The 20,641-nt window shown below is 44.5% G+C and overlaps 1 protein-coding gene across 1 annotated transcript in view; it reads left to right on the top strand.

Moving 5' to 3' along the window:
• Positions 1–568: 568 nt before the first annotated feature.
• The window catches only part of SETD1B (SET domain containing 1B, histone lysine methyltransferase), a 169,976-nt gene continuing 149,903 nt past the window's right edge, over positions 569–20,641 (top strand). Inside the window, 5 exon segments of the mRNA XM_033954071.1 lie at positions 569–2,995; positions 3,213–3,367; positions 3,823–3,921; positions 4,441–4,711; positions 19,387–19,499. Of these exon segments, the coding sequence (XP_033809962.1) occupies positions 2,932–2,995; positions 3,213–3,367; positions 3,823–3,921; positions 4,441–4,711; positions 19,387–19,499 (702 nt within the window). The 5' untranslated portion in view covers positions 569–2,931.

The raw sequence follows: 20,641 nt of genomic DNA, 5'->3' as shown, positions 1-20,641 counted from the left end.
CCCCTCCCCCCTCCACGCTGGCAGACTGCTGCAGAGAGCCCGCGGCAAAACAACAAGCCTATCCGGCCGCCATCTTGCTGCAGCTCCTCAGTGTGCTGCCCTCCTGTTGCAGGTCTCAAAACAGTACACCCCAGTACACAAACCAAAAAAAAAAGGGCAGATCACCATCATCCCCTCCCCTTACCAGCTCTTGCAAAAACCTGCTCGGTGAGAAAAGGGAAAACAAGATAGTTCTTTCCCCCCCCCCCACTACACACAAAAGGGAAAGCAAGAAAGGAAAGCGCCGACAACATGGCGAATGACGCAGCAGCCAACTCTCATTCGCTGCCCTTGGGATCAAGCTTAGGAGTGATCCGATAAAAACCCACCAAAACTGTTCAGATCGTGGCAGGGTTTTTTTTCATGTTAAATAGCAAAACTGCCACTATCAAATGCATCATTTAAAGATCCATTTAAAAAAAAATTGCAATCCTTTCCCCCCCCCCCCAAAAAAAAAAAAGGGACTGCTGACCAATTTCTAACATCAACCCTTACACATTTTTTTTTCTGACCACCACTTTTCCTCTCAATACTATAAACATATTTTTAAACAGGAAACTCTTTTCGAAGTGCTTACTTAGGGTGCAGGCTGGTGCCTTCCCAGCACCCTCCCCACAAAACCAGCAAAGCTGGCAAGCAAGGGTTTCAGGAAAAAAAAAAAAAAATCAGCATCAGCTTTAAAAGAGAACTGTGTGTGTAAAGAAATACGATAGATAGTAAGACACACACATTAAAGGATTTTTTTTTTGTCTGTGCTTGGCCAGAACAGTTTTTTGCGAAGGCCTTGGCTACATGTTTTTTTCCTTCACTGCAAGGGCAAAAGGATTTACTTACCAGCGCGCCATTGTTGAAGTCTGAAGGTGACGTTGGTTTGATTACTTCTTGTTTTTGGACATTAAAAAAAATATAGAATTGTTTTAGTAGTATTTCCCCAGCCTTATCTAAATGAAAAAAAAATAATGTTAGGGCTGTTGGTCTTTAGCTACAGGGCATTAGTGGTGCATTAAGCTAAACCTTCCAAGTGTTGCACAATTATCTTGATGTTGTAGGATTGGCAGGATCATCTTGTCGAGGTTCTTCATCTTTCTAGACTGAGAATCTTCCTCCTCTCCAAGGAAGCTCAGGGTTTATTTTCACAGCTTATCAGTTATGAAAATGGCTACAGTCTTCAAGATACTGACCCTGGAACAGTTGCCTTAACGTTTTATGGAAACACAAAATCAAACTATAGTTTAATTATTTTATAAGTTGCTAGTTTCGACACGTTGCTTTGCTTGAGCAGATCACAAAAGACAAGCATGCAGATAAAAGGAGCAGAAAAAAAGGACAGCTTCAGTTACATTAAAATTACAAAAAAAAATAAATAAAAAAATATATATATAGAACTACAGAATTGATTGGGTACTTACAACGTCAAAGAAAAGGTTTATAATAAGATTTCTTTCTAGCTTTTTCAAGAATTCACCATTTTTAAAACTGGTATTTTAAATCACTGACTTGAAAGAACAAAGGAGTTAAGAAATGGGCAGGCAGTTTTAAGTGTTCACAAAATTATACTTTAAAATGTATTGTTCAGTAATAATACATATAGAGATATAGAAAAAAAACAAACAACCAAACAAACAAAAAACTGTTATTTACTTATTTGAATTCAAATAGTCATTGCTGACATAAGGGTGTGCCCATGACCTAGTTACAAAGATGGACTCCAAATCATAGGAAAAAAATCCGAATCTTTTAATAATTTTCCTTCTTCTTGAATCCTTTAAAATGTTGGCAAACATTAATACACACTTAGCAGTCCTGAAATGGATGGTGGATTCAGACAAAGTATCCCTTTTGGAACAAAGGAAAACCCTCAGTTGGCCACTAATCCCATTGCAGAAAAATGGCTGCCTGATCTGTTGGCCTCTCCTTAGCTGTCTGATGAAGGATGTTTTTAGATCTGCGTCTAATAACGCAAGCCAAATGGAAGCTTCGCGCTGATTGGCTGCCCAGACCTGGTGTTTTTCGGCGGCCAATAACTAAACCGGGGCAGAATCCCAACCAGAAAGCACAATGCGAGACAACACCTGGACGAGTTCTGAGCCAGAGAACTGGAAGACGTTAAAAAAAATGCAGCCCAAAATAAATAAATACTAATTAATTACTACACCAAAACGGAAACTTAAAGTAGGATTGGCTGATGCAACCCCAGGAATTTTAATAAAGCACAAAAACAATTGCCTCCCTGCAGACAAGCTTTATGTGTTTTGGTATTTATCGGTTCCCTCTTTTACAAAAATAAAAATAAAAAATATCCAAAGTGCGGTGAAAAGCTGTGCTGCTTAAAAAACATATGCAAATTCCTAGGAACCAACATCGACAGAGAGCAGCGGCTGGATGGACCTCAGCAGCTCAGCCCGAGGAGCCAAACTTGCACCAACCCCCCCTAGGTCCATCTTGTTTAGAAACAGTTTCGGCTAAGGTAAACGCAGCTCGCAGATTCCACGATCAGCTTAGCGCGCCTGCCGGCAGCCATAAACTGAACAACAAAAGAGAAATTTACACCGCCTGCCGAAGTGGAGGGAGGAGGCTCCCGAGTGGTTTCCATTCCCCAGTTCCAGGGGCGCCTGTCCCACTCTCCCCCCCACGCCCCTCCTCCCGTGAGCTGGGCTGTTATTTCCGGCGCGGCTCGGGCGGTGTGGAATGTGCGTCGGGAATCACAGGCTAGGCCCGGGCTACGCTCTATAGTGGTGTATTGTGGGATGCCTGAGAGCGAGCAGAAGCACACACAGTATGTGTTGGCTCGCAAAAAGGAGGCAGTAGCCTTTAAAACCATGTAATGCAGCCGGAGAAATGTAAAGAGGAGCTTGTCTTTCCGTGGGAAGAGACGATCCGCGACGGAACGCAATGTCTTTCAAACCGGGAGAAAAAAACAGACACCCCGAAGACCATGGCAAAAAGCAGAGTTCAAGTGAGATTCGGTCCCTTTTCTCTCTCTCTCTTCTGTTCTTCTGTCTGTCGTCTCACTCTTTTGCTGAAGACCTATCTAGATTATATATTTCCAGATCCAGACCTTATTGATTTCTGAAACGTATTCTCCCTCCCTTTCTGTCGGTTGTTTTAATGTTTTTCTCTTTGCTTCCCACTCCCCCCCCCCTACCCTCCCGACTTTGGTTCCCTGCTTGCAGGTTGGATCAACGGAATGGAGAACAGCAACCAAGCTAGCACTTCAGGCGAGAAGAGAAGTCACCATTGGAGAAGTTACAAGTTGATTATTGACCCGGCTCTGAAAAAAGGACAGCACAAACTGTATCGCTACGATGGGCAGAATTTCAACATGCTCGTAGGTGTCCAGAAAAACAAACTCACATGCTGAGAAAGATAATGGGGACTAGTTGCAGATCAGCAACTGTCCCTTCCTTCTGGGAGAAATTCTTAAAAAGTTGTGCAGAGCTGCTAAACTGATAGCATTGCCTAAGCCTTTGGAAGTTAACTTCCACTTGACACGCTGCATCAACCTGGATTCCTACAAGTCGCTCATTCCAGAGAGCTTGTTGTGTATGAATGGCTCTGTAAATCAGATTGCATCAATTCCACCCCCCCTGTGACTGGCATTTTCTGCAGTTTGACATGTGTCCGTGTGTCAGAGCTCCAAATGCCTTCTCCACGCTCCCCTTCTGTCCCCTCCCCTTTTGGCTTGATCGGTGTGAATTTTACTTTGTTGCCGCTTTCAGCTTGCAGGATTTAGTTTGATGTTTGTTTTCTTTTAAATTAATGTTTAGTTCTGTCTGTCTTTAGAACTCGGGGATTCCTCCAGTGGATTCTGTCCTAGATCCCAGGATCGGAAGGATATGGACCAAAACGAAAGAGCTGGATCTGCCTGTTCCAAAATTCAAGGTACTGTTTTTTACCCTGGGAACAGATCAACATACATATCATTATTTAAAACAAACACACATAAACACCTTGGCAGGCAATCTGGTATATGTTCGAAAATAACGTTATCCAAGTTTAAAAGATAACTTCTGCACAATTCATGTTGTTTTTTTAACAAACGATTTAAAGTTTACTTTTCTGTGGATCAGTTTTAGCCTAACAAAGATTAATATACACTATTAGAATATACTGAATATTACCAGGATATTTAAATCGACAATATTCATGTTCCGAATACATGAGGGATTTTTTTAGTGATTTGTTCGGGAACACAACGATTATGCTTAAAATAGATTTGTCTACCTTCGTTACTAACCCCAAACAAATCCCCAAACCACAAGAATTGATCCAGAAACGAAAACACTCTTGTTTGACCGTTTTGAAAGAAGACACCCACTCAAGCCTTGTAATTATTTTGTGTACTAGGAGCTATTTGGTTTGTAAAATGTGCATTCTCGCCCCCCCCCCCTCTACCCCCAGATCGACGAGTTCTACGTGGGGCCAGTCCCTCCCAAGCAGGTCACTTTTGCCAAGTTAAATGACAACATCCGCGAAAACTTCCTGGCGGAGATGTGCAAGAAGCACGGCGAGGTGGAGGAGGTGGAGATCCTCTATAACCCCAAGAACAAGAAGCACCTGGGGATCGCCAAAGTGATTTTTGCCACAGTTAAGGGGGCCCGGGAAGCGGTGCAGCATCTTCACAACACGTCGGTCATGGGCAACATCATTCACGTGGAGCTGGACACCAAAGGTGAGTGTTGGGTGGGGGTTTTTTTTTTTTTTTTTTTTTTTTTTTGGCAAGAGAAAAACAAAAGCCCAAAGTGTTTCCGTTCCACGATCGTCGGGTTCAAATCTTTCTCGAATCATATCGAGCAGTGTGTGTGTGAACGTGGTGTGAGTCTGTGTGTGTGTGGATGTTGTCCCTGGACTTTGTGAGTCACGTGCGCTGAAGTGTTGTCTGTTGCTAGGAGACCGGAGCGCGAGGGCTGTATTTTTACAAAACGCTGTTGTCCTGTCACTGTCAGGTTTGCTTACGTTGCCCCCGAGACCAAATTGCCCTCCTTGACACCTCTTTAGATCTCGAGCATTTTAAAGCAAAGGGGCTGGCGGTGTCCTGGGCTAAACTAAGTGCTTAGTTAAGAGCAATTTCACATCTCGGTTGCAAAGGATTTACCCATAACAAACGGCTTTCCCTTTGTCTAGAGTTGACGCGTTAGGAAGCTAGTGGAATTCCTTTTTTTTTTTTTTTGCATAAGTAGTAAAACTGTGATGAATGCAATGTGATTGCTCTGTCTCTCTAAGAAACAGTAATAATACTTTAAAGGTTTTAAAATCTGGGCCTACTGGTAAAACTATTATTTCTCTGGAGCCCATTAAGTTAATTAGATTATACTGCACAAAGAAAGTATCCCTCATTTGGTTTCATTTTTAACTATTTAGGAGTTTTGCCCATGTAGACATGGGATACTTAAAAGCCTTAGACAAAAAAAATGTGCAAAGACCTTTTCATAAGTTTCCTAAATTACAGTGTGCATACGTGAAGCTAAATTAGATACTTTAAAATGTAGTATCATGAAATATTTATGAATTGATGCAGTTTTATTTATTTTTTTCTGGCTTTATTATGAAAGAAATGCGTTGTGGACAGTAGGTTTTATGATGGTCTTTGATTCAGAGAAAACATGGTGTGGCTTTATGTAGTGGTTCACAGTTATTAATTACGGGGGGTTCTACACTTTTTTGTATTTGCTATTAAATGTTCTACCTGTAAGCTTCGTTTGCTCTTATGCGGGTAAAGGAGGCATATCTGCTTTTGGTATTTTAGGATGTATATATAATGATTTATAGCATTAACAATTGCTTAGCAAGTTTCTGCCACATGAGAGAACAAGGGGGTTTGGGTCTAGCAGAGAGACAGCTGCATGGAGCAGAGGAATCTAACTGATTCAGTTAACAAGATGGAATTTTCCAGCATAAGTCAGTCCAAGCCTGTAAGGAACAAACCGAATGTATGCAAAATCTAGCAAAGATAACCCTACCGCCAAGTACAGTCTCTAGTCTATTCTCATCCTTCTCAACCTGTCTGCTGCTTTTGACACTGTAGATCAGACCACACAACCTTCTCCTTGAAATTCTGTCCTCACTTGGATTCTAGGGCTCTGTACCTTCCTGGCTCTCTTTCTATCCCTCGCATCACACCTTTAATGTATGCAGTGGGGGTTCCTCATCCACTGCCATCCTGCTGTCAATTGGGGTTCCCCAGGGCTCTGTCCTAGGACCTCTTCTTTTCTCCATCTATATTCCCTAGGTGCTCTGCTTTCCTCCCATGGCTTTCAATATCGCCTCTATGCTGACGACTCCCAGGTTTACTTTTCTACACCAGAAATCTCTCCAGGAATCCAGACTCAAATCTCAGCCTGCCTGGATGTCCTGCCACCTTTTAAAACTGAACACGGCTAAGACTGAGCTGCTTATCTTCCTACCAAACCCACCTCTCCTGTCCCCCACACTTTTCTATCCCATCCTCCCTGTCTCGTCAGCTCGCAACCCTGGGGTCATCTTTGACTCCTCTCTATCTTGCTCTGCACATATCCAACAGACCGCCAAATCCTGTCATTTCTTTCTCTCTATAACATCACCGAAATCCAATCTGTCCTCTCGGTGCAACTTGCTTCTCGCTGGCCTTCCACTTAACAATCTCTCTCCCTTTCAATCCATTCAAAATTCTGCTGCGCGACTCATATTCTGCCAGTCGATACACCCACATCACCCCTGTCCTCAATTCACTTCTCTGGCTCCCCCATCCATTTCTGCATACAGTTCAAACTCTTACTAACCTACAAGTGCATTCACTCTGCAGCTCCCCAATATCTCTCGTCTCTTATCTCCCCTTACACGCCTCCCTGGGAACTCTGTTTATCTGTCAGGTTTCTCTTAACTGTATCCTTTTCCTTTACTGCCAGCTCCAGACTACGTCCCTTCTCTCTTGCTGTACCATAGGCCTGGAACAAACTGCTCGAGTCAGTATGACACGTTCCATCCCTAGCAGTTGTTTTTCACTCCTAGCCTCCACTTGTTATGCACCCATGCCTAAGAAATTCTCTAGTCTTTACTCATCCTGTTCATCTGTTAATTAGAATGTAAGCAGGGACTGTACACGGAATCTGAGCAGGGACTGTACAGCGCTATGTATGTGTAGCAGTGCCATAGAAATTAGTAATAGTAGTACTGTACTTAGAAATCTCTCAGACATAACAGCGGTTAAAGTAGGACAAGGTCAGCAGTGGACCCAGATTTCAAAAGAGTTACTGTTTCTCAGAGATCATCAATCTACATTAATCAAAGTATTACCTACTATAATACCAATTCCTAAAGTGTCTAGGAAAATAGAAAGTCGTTTGTTATCAATAAATCCCCAGCAACAGAGTGGAAATTAAAATGTTCCTAGAGTAAGTTAAAGACGCACTACCTATAGTTCAAAACCCTATACGGATTCTTTGTTGAAAGCATATATTTAATGGGCCATCAAACGTGTATCTGCATTAAATCAATTTTGCAGACAAAAACCACAGATTTTATAATCATCAGTCCAGACTGTGCAATAAGTCAGGGTGTTTATATTTGAAATATCTTCCCAGTATGGTATATATCTTCATGGAATCACTCCCAAATTATCCATCCAGCATAGAATTAAAAAAAAAAATGTGCAGAAAACGTAACAGCTTTTGAATGAGATGACTTCTACAAACTGTTGTGTTTGCAGCATGTGAATGAAGCGAGCCACAGGGGCTTTGTACTAACTAATATTTTGCCCAACACAGAGAGCTTGGGGGCAGAGCCATAGAGAGGTTTGTTAGGTCCCTCCAACCACAAAGGTTTTCTGCTGCCCCTGAAGATATGAAAGAGTAAATAACATGCATTCTGATGTTTGTATAGCTGATCATACTGTACTCAAAGGTGTGATGTAACTTTTGACAGTGGTTTGGAAGGTAGGACTTCTCAGGCAAAAAAATTGTGGAAAATTAATTTTTCTTTTAATGTTTAACCTCCCCGCCCACCCCATATTTCTTGGTTTGTGCATCCTGCTTATTTTAAATTTTAGTTTCTTTGATACGGCAGCATTTTATTCCTTTTTAAAGCTTTCCAATCAATCTTCATTTACATATGTCCAGGGTTTCCAAACCTCTTTTTATTTTTTTGGAATCCTTGCCTCAATTCTTCCTGTTAATGCAGCCATTGTATCTCGGGTCCATAGAGTGCAGCTCTTGCTAAGAATTCCGATACATGTTCACCCTGAACCTGGCCACTAGGTGTCACTTTGTCAAGCATTGGCAGCAGTTCACTCTGTATTCGAAGGGGGTTGATATTCAGTGCTTAAACCATGCTTGAGCAGGCCGGCCATCAGTATTCAACAGGTAGTGCTGCTGAATATCTGTGCAGTGTTGAGGAAGTCCAGGGACAAAGCTGAGCTCTGGTGATGAATATTGGCTTTCTGATGTGATAGACACTGTATTCCTGAACCTGTGGGTAGTCAGTCCCTTCTCGCAAGAATTCTTTGAAAAAGCTTCTTTTGCTCCGCATCCCATCCCTCTGGGCTGTCCTCTAGTTCCTCAGTTGTTTCTTTACAAGTGAGATGTTAGGAGCCGGTATTTTCTGCTCGTTTTTATTTTTCAATTATATTCAGTTTTTTGGACCGTTTGCGAGGCTTTTTGGTGCTACATAGGATCCCAATCTTGGAAAGGGGATAGATTCCGTATAAACGTAAGGAAGTTCTTCTTCACCCAGAGAGTGGTAGAAATCTGGAACGCTCTTCCAGAAGCTGTTATAGGGGAAAGCACCCTCCATGGATTCAAGACAAGGTTAGACAAGTTCCTGCTGAACCGGAACGTACGCATGTAAGGCGAGACTCAAATAGGGCACTGGTCTTTGACCTAAGGGCCGCCGTGTGAGCGGACTGCTGGGCACAATGGACCACTGGTCTGACCCAGCAGTGGCAATTCTTATGTCTGCTTCCAAGGGGCAGACTGCTTTTGCAGTGTACCCACTTGGACAGCCTGCACTACCAGTTCATGGATTTGGGGACCATTCCCTTGGGAACAATGCTCGCCCCAGGTTTGTCTGCAGTGGGCTTTGGTGCAGGCTGAATGGTTCCATGGCACCTTTTCTGGGATCAGGGCCGACTGCTTCCTCCACCTGTTTACTTGTGTGAGGTCCGGTAGGGGTTGAGATTTCTAGCCAGTTCGTTGGGCCCGAGAGGCAGTCCGAAGACACAAGCAGTCTGGATTCCAGGCTTGTTGAGGCAGAAGTTCTCCCTGTAAGCTGTTTGCAGCTTCAACACTTGCAGCTTCCACTACATCATGGCACAGTGAGTAACAGGCTGACAGTCTGAAAACCAAAATTTGGGAGGGGGGTTCTTAAAATCATGTTTTTGGGTTATGGGGTTAGAGTTGGGTTCTTCCACATCTAACATCCCAAAATAGCTAGTTTTTGGACCCCAGCGTGGCTCCCCTGAGCTGTTTTTGGAGCTAAAATCGCTGCTGCAGTGGCCATCTTGGATTTTCTGATTTGAAAATAAAAGCATCTATCTGCCTTGAAACACCTCAATTTTGCTTAAAAACAGATGTGGACTCCTCAGGCCAGGATACCTTGAATTCATGCCAAATTTGCAATGGATAGCCACATGAGGATCGTCTGTGTTCCCGTGCTGCTTGGCATGTGAAGGGGGGGGGGGGGGGCGTAAGCCACTGGCTTAGCCTCTTCTAGTCCCTTGAGGGGTGTTAGTGCCCAGATGGTGTGAGGGCCAGGAAAAAAGTCCAGGCTTGAAATGGGGAGCAGCACAAGTGCATCCCAGGTGAAGCGCAGCTGTGATGTGGCTGCAAAACCCCAGAAAGGAGATCATGAGCATCCGCAGGGGCCATCTAGATGTCCTAGACAGGGGTTTCCCCCTGCATTCCTCAATATGATGTTTGAAGCTTCCAGGATTTAATAAGGACCGCATGAAACCCTCAGGGATCATAGCCAAACTGGCGCCGGGGGTCCCCCCCCCTTAAGCACAGTTTCCCAGCAACAGTGCCATATGCAAGATGGGGAAGTCCAGTCTGAAGAAGACTGGGCTGGAGAGGGCTCTCTTTCAATGTCTTTACTCTCCCAGTCAGAATCCTTTTGTACCAGGAGATGCTGCTTCAGTTCTAGGCGGGCTGGATCCAGATCTGGTGGAGGTCCCTGATCTTGGAGAGGACCCTACTGTGTGTAGATTGTTTATGCCTTCAGCACTTTTGCAGGTGATCATGGAATCTCTCCAGTAATTAAAGATAGAGACTCCGCAGTCCTCTACTACACAGTGCTTGCTTATAAGCAGCACAAAGGCACAGGCCACCTGTTTTCCCTCTCATCAAGACATTACAAATATGCTCACGGACCTTTGGAAGGTCTCAGAGGGGCCCCTTCAAGAGGCCCAAGCCAAGGTGAGACTATATCTGATATATGCTAAATTTTAACCAGCTCTTTGTTCTACCAAAAGTGGTTTCCCTGGTGGTTGCAGGTTACCAAGCGTACCTCCCTTCTCAATGAAGACAGCATGGTATTAAAGGACTGCCCAGGCCTGCAGGCTGGATTTTGTTCATAAAGTAGCTCCAAGGCTGCGGCCTCAGGTTTAAAAGTAACTGCAGCAACGTATTTTGTCGCCCGGGCTTGCCACTCCTAGTTGCGCTGTGATTTGGAGAAAATTGCTGGGAGGGTTCATCAGTTTCTAATGTCTGTATGGTCCTTTCAGAGTCATGAGCAAAATGTCTGCTTATTCCACTTCTGCCTGCAGGATGCTATGGATCAGACATTGGGTGGCACATTTCTCCTCCAAGGCAAACTTGTGTAAATTACCATTGAAGGGACATTTACTCTTTGGAAAAGGTCTGGATGATTTTATGGTCAGTGTGCGGGATTGCAAACCGAAGTCTTTACAGGACACCAGACCTCAAGCATTTAGGAGTTCAGGTCACGGTACTTTTCAGACCTCCAAACAATATCGCCAGTTCTAGGGAGGGCCTTTGGGCCAGAGAGTTTTTCAAGACCCAGACAAAGATTTGGAGGGGCCAGGTGCTCCCAATCTTCAGGATCCCGCTCTGTCATATCTCCCAAGAAGCAGTTATGACATCAAGCCATCAGCCGAGCCTCCACACATTGGAGGGAGGTTATTGGCCAATTGGGGAATGTGGGCAGAGATAACCATAGCTGAGTGCTGGACATTTATACAGGAGGAGTACTACAAGCTCGAGTTCTTTTGTCCCCTCCTGGACAATTTTCTAGACTCTCCGCCAAAGTCCATGCAGCAGTGCAAAGATGACTGGATCTGGAAGCCATAGAGCCTGTATCTGAGGAAGACTCAGGCTCCAGCTGATACTCAATATATTTCATAGAGGCTCAGAAGACTGGAAGCCGATTCTAAACCTCAAAGCAGTGAATGCAGCCCGTTTCGAAATGGAGACTGTGAGATCGGTGATTGCATCAGTGGCATTACCGGAATCTTTTGCCTCCCTGAATTTGATGGAGGCCTATCTGCACATTCCCAATTTTTCCAGAGCACAGGAAGTTTTGTGATTTCATGGCCTGGCATTACTAGTTCACAGCCTTGCCCTTTGGGCTAGCCTCAGTGCCATGGACCTTCACCAAAGTAATGATGGCTGTTGCAGCACACCTGTGCAGAGCGGGCATACAAGTACATTCATATTTGGATGATTGGCTAATAAGTGCCCAGTCCAAATCCAAAGGCAAACTTGAGGTTCAAAGAGTGATTCAGCTGCTGCAGAAACTGGACTGGGTAGCCAACTTTTGGAAAAGCCACCTGGAGTCAACACAGTTCTTGGAGTATCTGGGAGTCCAGGTTGACACAAGGGAAAACAGTGTTCCTCCCAGAAGTCTGCAGAGAGAGGCTTCTGCATCAGATACAGGAGTTTTGGAGTGAGACTGCTCCGATGGCCTGGCATTATTTGCAAGTACTATGATCAATGGTTTTGACCATGGACATAGTCCCCTGTGCAAGGGCGCACTTGCATCTGCTCCAGGATGTGTTCCTTTCCCGATGGTGCCCATAGAGGGATGTGCTCCAGCAGCAGCCACCTTGAACAGTGGAAGCTTGTTGCAGTCTAGCCTGATGGTTGGAGCCTCAGTCTCTCACCAGAGGAGTTCCCCTTCGCATCTCTACATGGGTGATATGAACGACAGCAGCCTTTATGACTGGGGGCACAATGTGAGGGGTGTCCAGTTCAGGGACGCTAATCCCCTTCCTAGTGGAAGTGGTCAATCAACTGCCATCTACTTGGCTCTTCAGGCGTTCGGGAGCTCGCTGCTGAACAAAGCGATACTAGTTTTCTCAGACAACACAATGGCGGTAGCATATGTCAATCGACAGAGGGGCACCAAGAGTGCTGCTACGTTTAGAAGCGCAGATGCTGTTTTGATGGGTTGAGGCCCATCTCTTGGCACTCTCAGAAGTGGACAATGTGCAAACGGATTTCTTAAGCTGGAAGACCATAGATCTCGCGGAGTGGTCACTCTCTCAGGTAGCCTTCACCTGCATTGTAAATCAGTGGGACACCCGACATTTGATCTGATGGCATTAGCACCAACAAGAAGGCAGCTCATTTCTTCAGTCAAAGATACAAATCAGGAAGTGAAGGTCTGGAAGTCCTGGTGCAATCCTAGCTAAAGGCAGGTCTTCTTTATGCCTTCCCTCCATTGCCCATGATAGGCAGACTTTCGTGCAGGATCATGGTGCACCGGGGCTGTTGATTTTAGTAGCACCAGCCTGGCCGAGATGACTGGTATGCAGACCTGGTCCATCTATGAAGAGATCAAAGTCTCAAACTTCCATGTCTTCCCTGACTCGGAGTCAGAGTCCAATTGCCATATAGGATCCAGAACGCTTTGGTCTTAAGGCATAGCTCTTGAGCGCATGGCACTAGCTCATAAAGGCTATTCAGATGGAGTGGTCTCCACCTTTCTAAGATGTAGGAAAAAGGCGACCTGGAAGTGCTTCCAAGCTTGGTGTGCTCAGAGGAGTGAGGACCTGAGCTCGGCTTCGATCACTGTGGTGCTCGCTTCCCTGCAGGAAGGCCTGGAAAAAGGCCTAGGAGTTGGCTCCCTAAAAATTCAGACTGCATGACTCTTGTGTTTTGGGTCTATGATTAATAAGTGTGCTGTAGCTGAACATCCAGATGTGGCCAGGTTTTTGAAGTGTGCCTTGTACCTCTGTCCTCTGGTGCAACAGCCTTTTCCGGTATCACATCTTAATTTTATTCTCTGGGTGCTAGCTAGCGTGCCCCATGAACCTCTGGAGCAAGCTTCTCTGATAGACCTTACCATCAAGACAATGTTTTTTGGTGGTGATTGCCTCAGCTTAATGAGTGTTGGAACTACAGGCTTTGTCATGCAGAGATCCCTTCCTCAGAATTTTGGATTCAGGCATGGGAAATATTTGCATATCATAAGCTCCACTGCATCCAAACCTTTCATATGTATTTATCCTGGTAGTCCTGAAAACCTGACTGCCTAGGTTGCCTGGACTTCCTCTCATTACATGCTATTCTGGATCCGCTTCAGTCAGGTTTTCGCCCACTGCATTCCACGGAAACTGCCCTTAATAAAGTTTCCAATGACCTGTTCTTGGCCAGATTAAAAGGCTTCTACTCTATACTCATCCTTCTCAATCTGTCTGCCACCTTTGATACTGTTGATCATCGCCTACTCCTTGATATGCTGTCTTTGTTGGGATTCCAGGGTTCTGTTCTGTTCTTGTTTTCTTCCTATCTCCCCCATCGCACCTTCAGTATATGCAATGGTGGTTCCTCTACAGCCTCAAGGCTCTGTCCAGGAGCCATTCCTTTTCTCAATCTACACTTGCTCACTTGGAGCGTTGATCTCCTCCCACAGCTTCCAGTATCTCCTCTATGCTGATGACTCTCAGATCTACCTCTCTGCGCCAAATATCTCTATTGAAACGCAGACCAGAGTTTCAGCCTGCCTGTCCGACATTGCAACCTGGATGTCTCACCGCTATTTAAAACTGAATATGGCTAAACAAAGCTGCTCAACTTCCCGCCTAAATTCACCTGTCTGCTTCCCAATTCTCCATCTCTGTGGACAACACTCTCATCCTTCCTGTTTTGTCTGCTTGTAATCTCAGGGTCAACTTTGACTCCTCTCTCTCCTTCACCGCCCAGATACAACATAGCGCTAAAACCTGCTGTTTCTTCCTCAATAATATTATCAAAATCCAACCCTTCCTGTCTGAGCACACTACCAAAACACTTATCCATGCCCTCATCATCTCGCGCTTAGACTACTGCAACTCACTACTCTTAAGCCTTCCGCTTAGCCATCTCGCTTCCCTCCAATCCATCCAGAATTCGTCTGCATGACTTATATTCCGGGAGAGTAACCACTCATGTTGCCACTCTTCTAAAGTCACTTCATTGGCTTCCCATCTGTTTCCAAATACAATTCAAACTCCTCTTACCGACCTATAAATGCACTCACTCAGCTGCCCCTCACTATCTCTCTTCACTTATCTCCCCTTCCCCACCGTGAGCTCCGCTCAGCTGGTAAGTCCCTTCTCTCTGTGTCCTTCTTTTCAACTGCCAACTCCAGACTCCGTCCCTTTTGCCTTGCTGCACCATATTCATGGAACTTTCTTTTTCTTTTATAGAATATGTTGGGGGGAGGGGGAGTTTTAGGATGTCTCTTAGTGGGAGGAGTCATAAGAGTTCAGACTTTCTGTGTATTTGTTGGTATTGAAAGGGGGGGCTATAGGGGAACAAATGTGTAAGTTTGAAGTTTGTATTTGATTATTGTATGAGTTGCCTGTTCTCTCAATAAAATAGAAGGACACAGTACTACTTGAAAGGGTCTAGAGAAGAGTGACTAAACTGGTTAAAGGGCTGGAGTAGTTGCCATACAATGAGAGATTAGAGAAACTGGGCCTCTTCTCCCTTGAAAAGAGGAGACTGCGAGGGGACATGATCGAAACATTCAAGATACTGAAGGGAATAGACTTAGTAGATAAAGATAGGTTGTTCACCCTCTCCAAGGTAGGGAGAACGAGAAGGCACTCTCTAAAGCTGAAAGGGGATAGATTCAGTACAAACTTAAGGAAGTTCTTCTTCACCCAGAGAGTGGTAGAAAACTGGAACGCTCTTCCGGAGTCTTTTAGGGGAAAACACCCTCCAGGGATTCAAGACAAAGTTAGACAAGTTCCTGCTGAACCAGAACATACGCAGATAAGGCTAGTTTCAGTTAGGGCACTGGTCTTTGACCTAAGGGCTGCTGCGTGAGTGGACTGCTGGGCACAATGGACCACTTGTCTGACCCAGCTGCGGCAATTCTTATGTTCTTATATGTGCCATCGAGGAATTGTCTTCAGTATGTAAGACGGGGTCTCACCAGAGACTTGCACAAATTAGAAGGTGGTGAGAATTCGGTTGAATTAAATATTCATGTACAGTCTTTAAATATTCCCACAGACTCACATGGATGTACAGATTCCTAAGCCTCCAACAGATGGAGTGCAAATACTTTAACCAATCAAACCTCCACACAATTGGGGATATTATGTCATATGCCACTGAGTAGTATGATGTAATATCCCCAGTTGTGTGGCGATTTTTGATTGGTTGATGTAGAGGCTCCTCCCAGATTCATCGTGACTGCCGTGATTAGAAAAGAAGCAACTCCAGGTGCACAGGGAGAAGAATGTACATTGTCTGGATCATTCCTGAGCGGGCTTGACTGTATTTAGGAGAAGACTTCCCAAAACATAGACCACATCGCAGTGGTCTTCCTCACTTAAACTCTAGCTCAGCATATCTGACATGTTGAGATCCTGAGTAAACCCGTAGTGAGCAGATGACCTAATATTACTTTATAGTATAGGGATGTACTTTTCCTGTTCAGTAAACCTGGAACAGGTTCAGAATATTGTCAGGTCAGGCAATTAGGAGAAAAAAGCCACGTAAGTCTATGAGGTAGCAAGCTGGATGTTTGCTGTCCTTGAGCTCGGTTATAGAAGGGATGTGATGTTGACCGGTTGGGTGATACAGCACTGGTAAGTTGAGGGGCTCTTAGGGAAGAGGCTGCTAGACTGCAAGAGCAATTCCATTTCTGTTAACCTAGATTGCACGAAACAAGAAAGTGCAAAGGAAAATTCTTCATTGAACTTCTTTTGGTGACCTCAGAGGGTCTACTCGGTCTTTGGGAAGGGAAGGAATTTAGATTTTTCTCTGGCCTTTTTCAGCAATAGCTCAAGGCAAGTTACATTCAGGTACAGCAGGTATGCCCTTATCCCCAAAAGATTTACAATTTAAATTTGTACCTTAGGCAGCGATGAGTTAAGTGACTTGCCTGAGACCACAAGGAGCCACAGTGGGATTTGATCCCTGGCTTCCCTGGATCTCAGCCCACTATTTCTGCACTCCCCATTCGCCTCTGTGCTGCCACTGGAAATGGTTTCATGAAATTAGACTCTCTCATAATAGATCCCCCAGGTGACGGTGTACAAATCTAGCAGAGTCTACATTTAACTACCTTTGTGTATGTGCAATGAGGTAATGGAAGTCTTCATTTTACTGGATGAAGCTTCTGTTTTCCACTTCCTGCAGTGCTGTGTGGTAAAGTGCTGGACCTGTAGCGATATGTATTGGACCAGTGCACTGTACGTTTGTTCTGTGCTGTTGCAGGTGATGAGAAACCGTTGCTGGGTCCCCCAAAAATCCCCTCAGCATAAACACCTGTCCTTGTATTACAAGTAAACCTGCGGCTTCACTTCCAACATGAATAGCTGTCTGTCTGGGTTGGTAAAGGCTGTTGATCGTGCTTTCCACGCAGGGCCAGAAACATTATCAATTATCTGAATAGCTGCTCAGCAGAATTCATCAGCAAAGTTCCTTGCGTCCCATTTGCATTAATTACTATCAACACTCTTTGGAAGGTTTGATAAGAAGCGGCTACTTGTGCTTGTGGAACATGTGGCACGTTTTGGCAGTCTTAGGGGGGGCCGCATTGAGTGGGAACCATGCTGTAAAATGACATTGTTGGAAACCATATACCCCTTGGCACGGGCAGATTTTATGGTAAGAGGAATCCTTGTATCCCTGGAAAACTCCAGTGTAATTAGAAGAGGTTTAGCTCAAAGTATTCCGTGTAAAAATCCCTGTGAGATAAATTGTGTTATAAGAATGGTCTTTCACAGGGAAAGTGGCAAATGAAAACCTTGCATAATAACTTTTTAACGTGTACAAAAAAAGTAGGGGCCCTTGTACAGAGCTTTAGTAAGCATCAACTTGTATTTGCCATACATAGGAAAAAATGGCATACTGTGTATGTGTGTGTGTGTGGGGGCACTGTGGCATCCTTCAGTAATTTTGCCATGTGCACATGCTAACCATGCAATAAAAATAACTAATTTTTTTTTTGACACGGGTCTGGGCGCAGAAAGCAGGCATGTTCTGTTCCAGTCAGGGCGCGGCAGTGTAGCTGCGCTAACCAATTAGTGTAGGCTTAGCAAACGGGTCCCTGCTGCCTGCTAATGACCGCATGACCATGGAAACATTAGCATGTGACTGTTATTGCAAAAAATAAAAAAAATTGGCCACTTAACCCAGTGGTAAAGACAGCTTTGGTGCTTAGGAATTACCTGCATAAGGGTGCACTAAGACCACTTTTTACCGCTGTTTGGTAAAAGGGTCACTTACTCCCGCCCCCCCCCCCCTTATACTAAACTGCAATAGCGGTTATTAGTTCAGGGAGCTCCGCTGAATGCTCCGCGCCTCTCCCAATGCTCATAGAGTTCCTTTGAGCGTCGGGAGCAGTGCGGAGCTTTCAGCGCTGCTCCCCGTGCTAATAACCGCTATCTCGGTTTTGTAAAAGGGAGGTTTAGTTAAAATACAATAAAACATATCTAGCAATTCTGGTTTCTTTTCCTCAGAACGACAGAATGAGAGAGTGTGGAATACAAATCCTATAAATAAATAACGTTTCCACTTGAGATTGAGTCAGTTTGAGGAGCTGGAGGGCCCTTGATGGAGATCTGTTTCCTGTAGAGGGGTGTAGCTAAAATATTTTTGTTTTGTTCAGTTTCCCTTCTTGTTTATGGGACTTCATTTTGTTGTTGGGTTTTTTTCCCCCCCCAGAAGACTATATCACAACTAGTGCTCAGTAATCCCCAATAGTGCACTTTATTGGTGTGTGAAGGGCAGTTCTCTAACTAGGTGCTTGCAGTGGTGAGATAATTGATAATTCCAAAGTCCCATTCTATAAGGCATGTGCTTGGGCTGTCAGGCATATGAGTGGAGCATGGGTAAGCCTCCAAATAACCTTCTTAACTTATATAATACTATAAGTGAAGCCCTCATAGCTGGTGTAACTGTACCAAGATTGGGCTGTGCTAATATTCTAGAATGGAATAGGCGCCCACGGCACTGCATTATGGTGCCAGCCCTACATTGAGGCACCCACTCGTACAGTTGCCGCAAAATTTGCATTATTTATGACACGGGAATAAAAACTGAAATTTCAGGCTTTTCATGTTTAGGCAAAAATGACATGCCATTAACATTTTCCGGTTAATAGACAAAACCGAGGAAGACAAAGGCGCGCGCTGACAACTGAGCGCAAGATGGAGGCGCGCGCCGAAGAAAATGACAGTTTTTAGGGGCTCCGACGGGGGGTTTTGTTGGGGAGCCCCCCCACTTTACTTAATACAGATCGCGGCGGCATTGTGGGTGGTTTGGGGGGTTGTAACCCCCCTCATTATACTGTAAACTTAACTTTTTCCCTGTTTTTAGGAAACGCCCCCACAATGCGGCGCGATCTGTATAAAGTAAAGTGGGGGGGGGGTTCCCCCCACACACCCCCCCGTCGGAGCCCCTAAAAACAGTTATTTTCTTCGGCGCGCGCCTCCGCACTGCGCTCGGTTGTCGTCGCGTGCCTTTGTCTTCCACAGTTTTGACCTGACACCACATTTTCCCTGTCATTTCAAACGAGTGCTTATCCTTCATTCCCCTCTTGCCCCTGCTGTGAATAGAAGCCGACTCGGACATTCCTTTCCTAGGCCACGGACCATTTTGATTTTTCTCTCTTTGCTTCCCTGTGCTACAGTTTTCTTTTTGTAAGTCTATTGATGCTTTAAAGGAGAGCAGACTTGAGATTTTGTTACTGCTGCTGTAAATTTTTCCAATAGTTTCCCCTGGATCGGTAGCCTGGAATGTTGCTGCTCTTTGGGTTTTGACCAGGTACTGGTGACCTGGATTGGCCACCGTGAGAACGGGCTACTGGGCTTGATGGACCATTGGTTCTTATTAGGGTTCAAGTGAGTATTCTTCCTTTTTAATTATGAATACCTGCCCTTTCACTCACCTGTGTGTCTTGTGCCCTCTGCAGGTGAGACCCGGATGCGCTTCTATGACCTGCTTGTCAATGGGTTCTACACCCCTCAGACCCTTCCTGTGGGCAGCGAGCTGGATGCTTCACCACCTGTGAACGAATTGCTGCAGGTACCTTTTCCCATTCTGTGCTCTTAGGCTGCGAGTTGTGGCCTTAGGAAGGACTCTCCCTGGCTGAAACTAGACAGAAAAGCTAAGATTAGCTCTCTGAGCTGAGCAACTGTCAGGATGAGATCAGGCTCTGTAAGATGGAGGCCAGGTGGGGGTAGTTTTGTATAATATACATGGGTGTTTTGGGACCATGCATGCTGCAGCCATGTTTTAAAAGGGAAACTGCTCGCATAGTTTTCCTTTGAAAATTAACAGCTGTAAATATCTGTTAAATGTAGCCTATTTATTATACTTGATATCAAACAGCCTGAAGTGGTTTGCGAAAATATTTTAATTTTTTAAAGATAGACATAAAAAAAGAATAGAACAATAGAAGTAAAATAATAATACAAATAAAACTCTCTTTCTGCATTCGTGGTTTGTACGAGAAAGTGAAGTGGGGCTAAAAGAGCTTGTGTACAGTTTGAAAATTGAATGGACATGTGCTATTTTCTGATCTATGGACATCATCGGGTACTTTATGATCCTGCTCAAAGTATACTTATGTAATATTGGTGAAGCTCCATTTTATATACTGTAGAATGTGGACATCAAAATTGAGAGGTCTAAGTGGGGATATTTCTGGTTTTGGAATTCTTTAAGGCAATGTTCTACCAACTGCCTTAATCCCTTGTGTAAATCTCTGGCTGAAATGAGCATTTTAAATAACATTTGTGCTTGGCTGAGAGCTGCTGTAAAACCCTTAAGGGATATTTTCCCAGACAGGTGTATTCCCCATCTCACATCAGTCAGGTTTTTTTTTTTTGTTTGGTTGGTTTTTCCCCAACCAAATCATGTTTCCTTCACACTCCCTTGAAATCTCTGCACGGAGTGGCTCCCCACATGTAAATAGCAGCTAACTTCACTGGACCCGATGCTCAAAAGTCCCTGTTAACCTGCTGTAAATTTTCCGATTTCTAAATGACAAGCAGTGCTCAAAAGAACTTTGCATGCAAATGAGGTCCATGGGAATTCTTTCCGATCAGTCAATGGAGAAGGTGACTGACGCATGTGCAAAATAGTTTACGGAAATGGGCATAAATAAGCACATGCACCAGGAAAAACGACTTCGTGGGCGTACATTATTGCAGTGCATCTTAGAT

This window comes from Geotrypetes seraphini, chromosome 8 (assembly GCF_902459505.1).
Source record: "Geotrypetes seraphini chromosome 8, aGeoSer1.1, whole genome shotgun sequence".
NCBI lineage: Eukaryota > Metazoa > Chordata > Amphibia > Gymnophiona > Dermophiidae > Geotrypetes > Geotrypetes seraphini.
The sequence above is the reverse complement of the archived record's forward strand: the minus strand, read 5'-3'. Positions and strand labels throughout refer to the sequence as shown.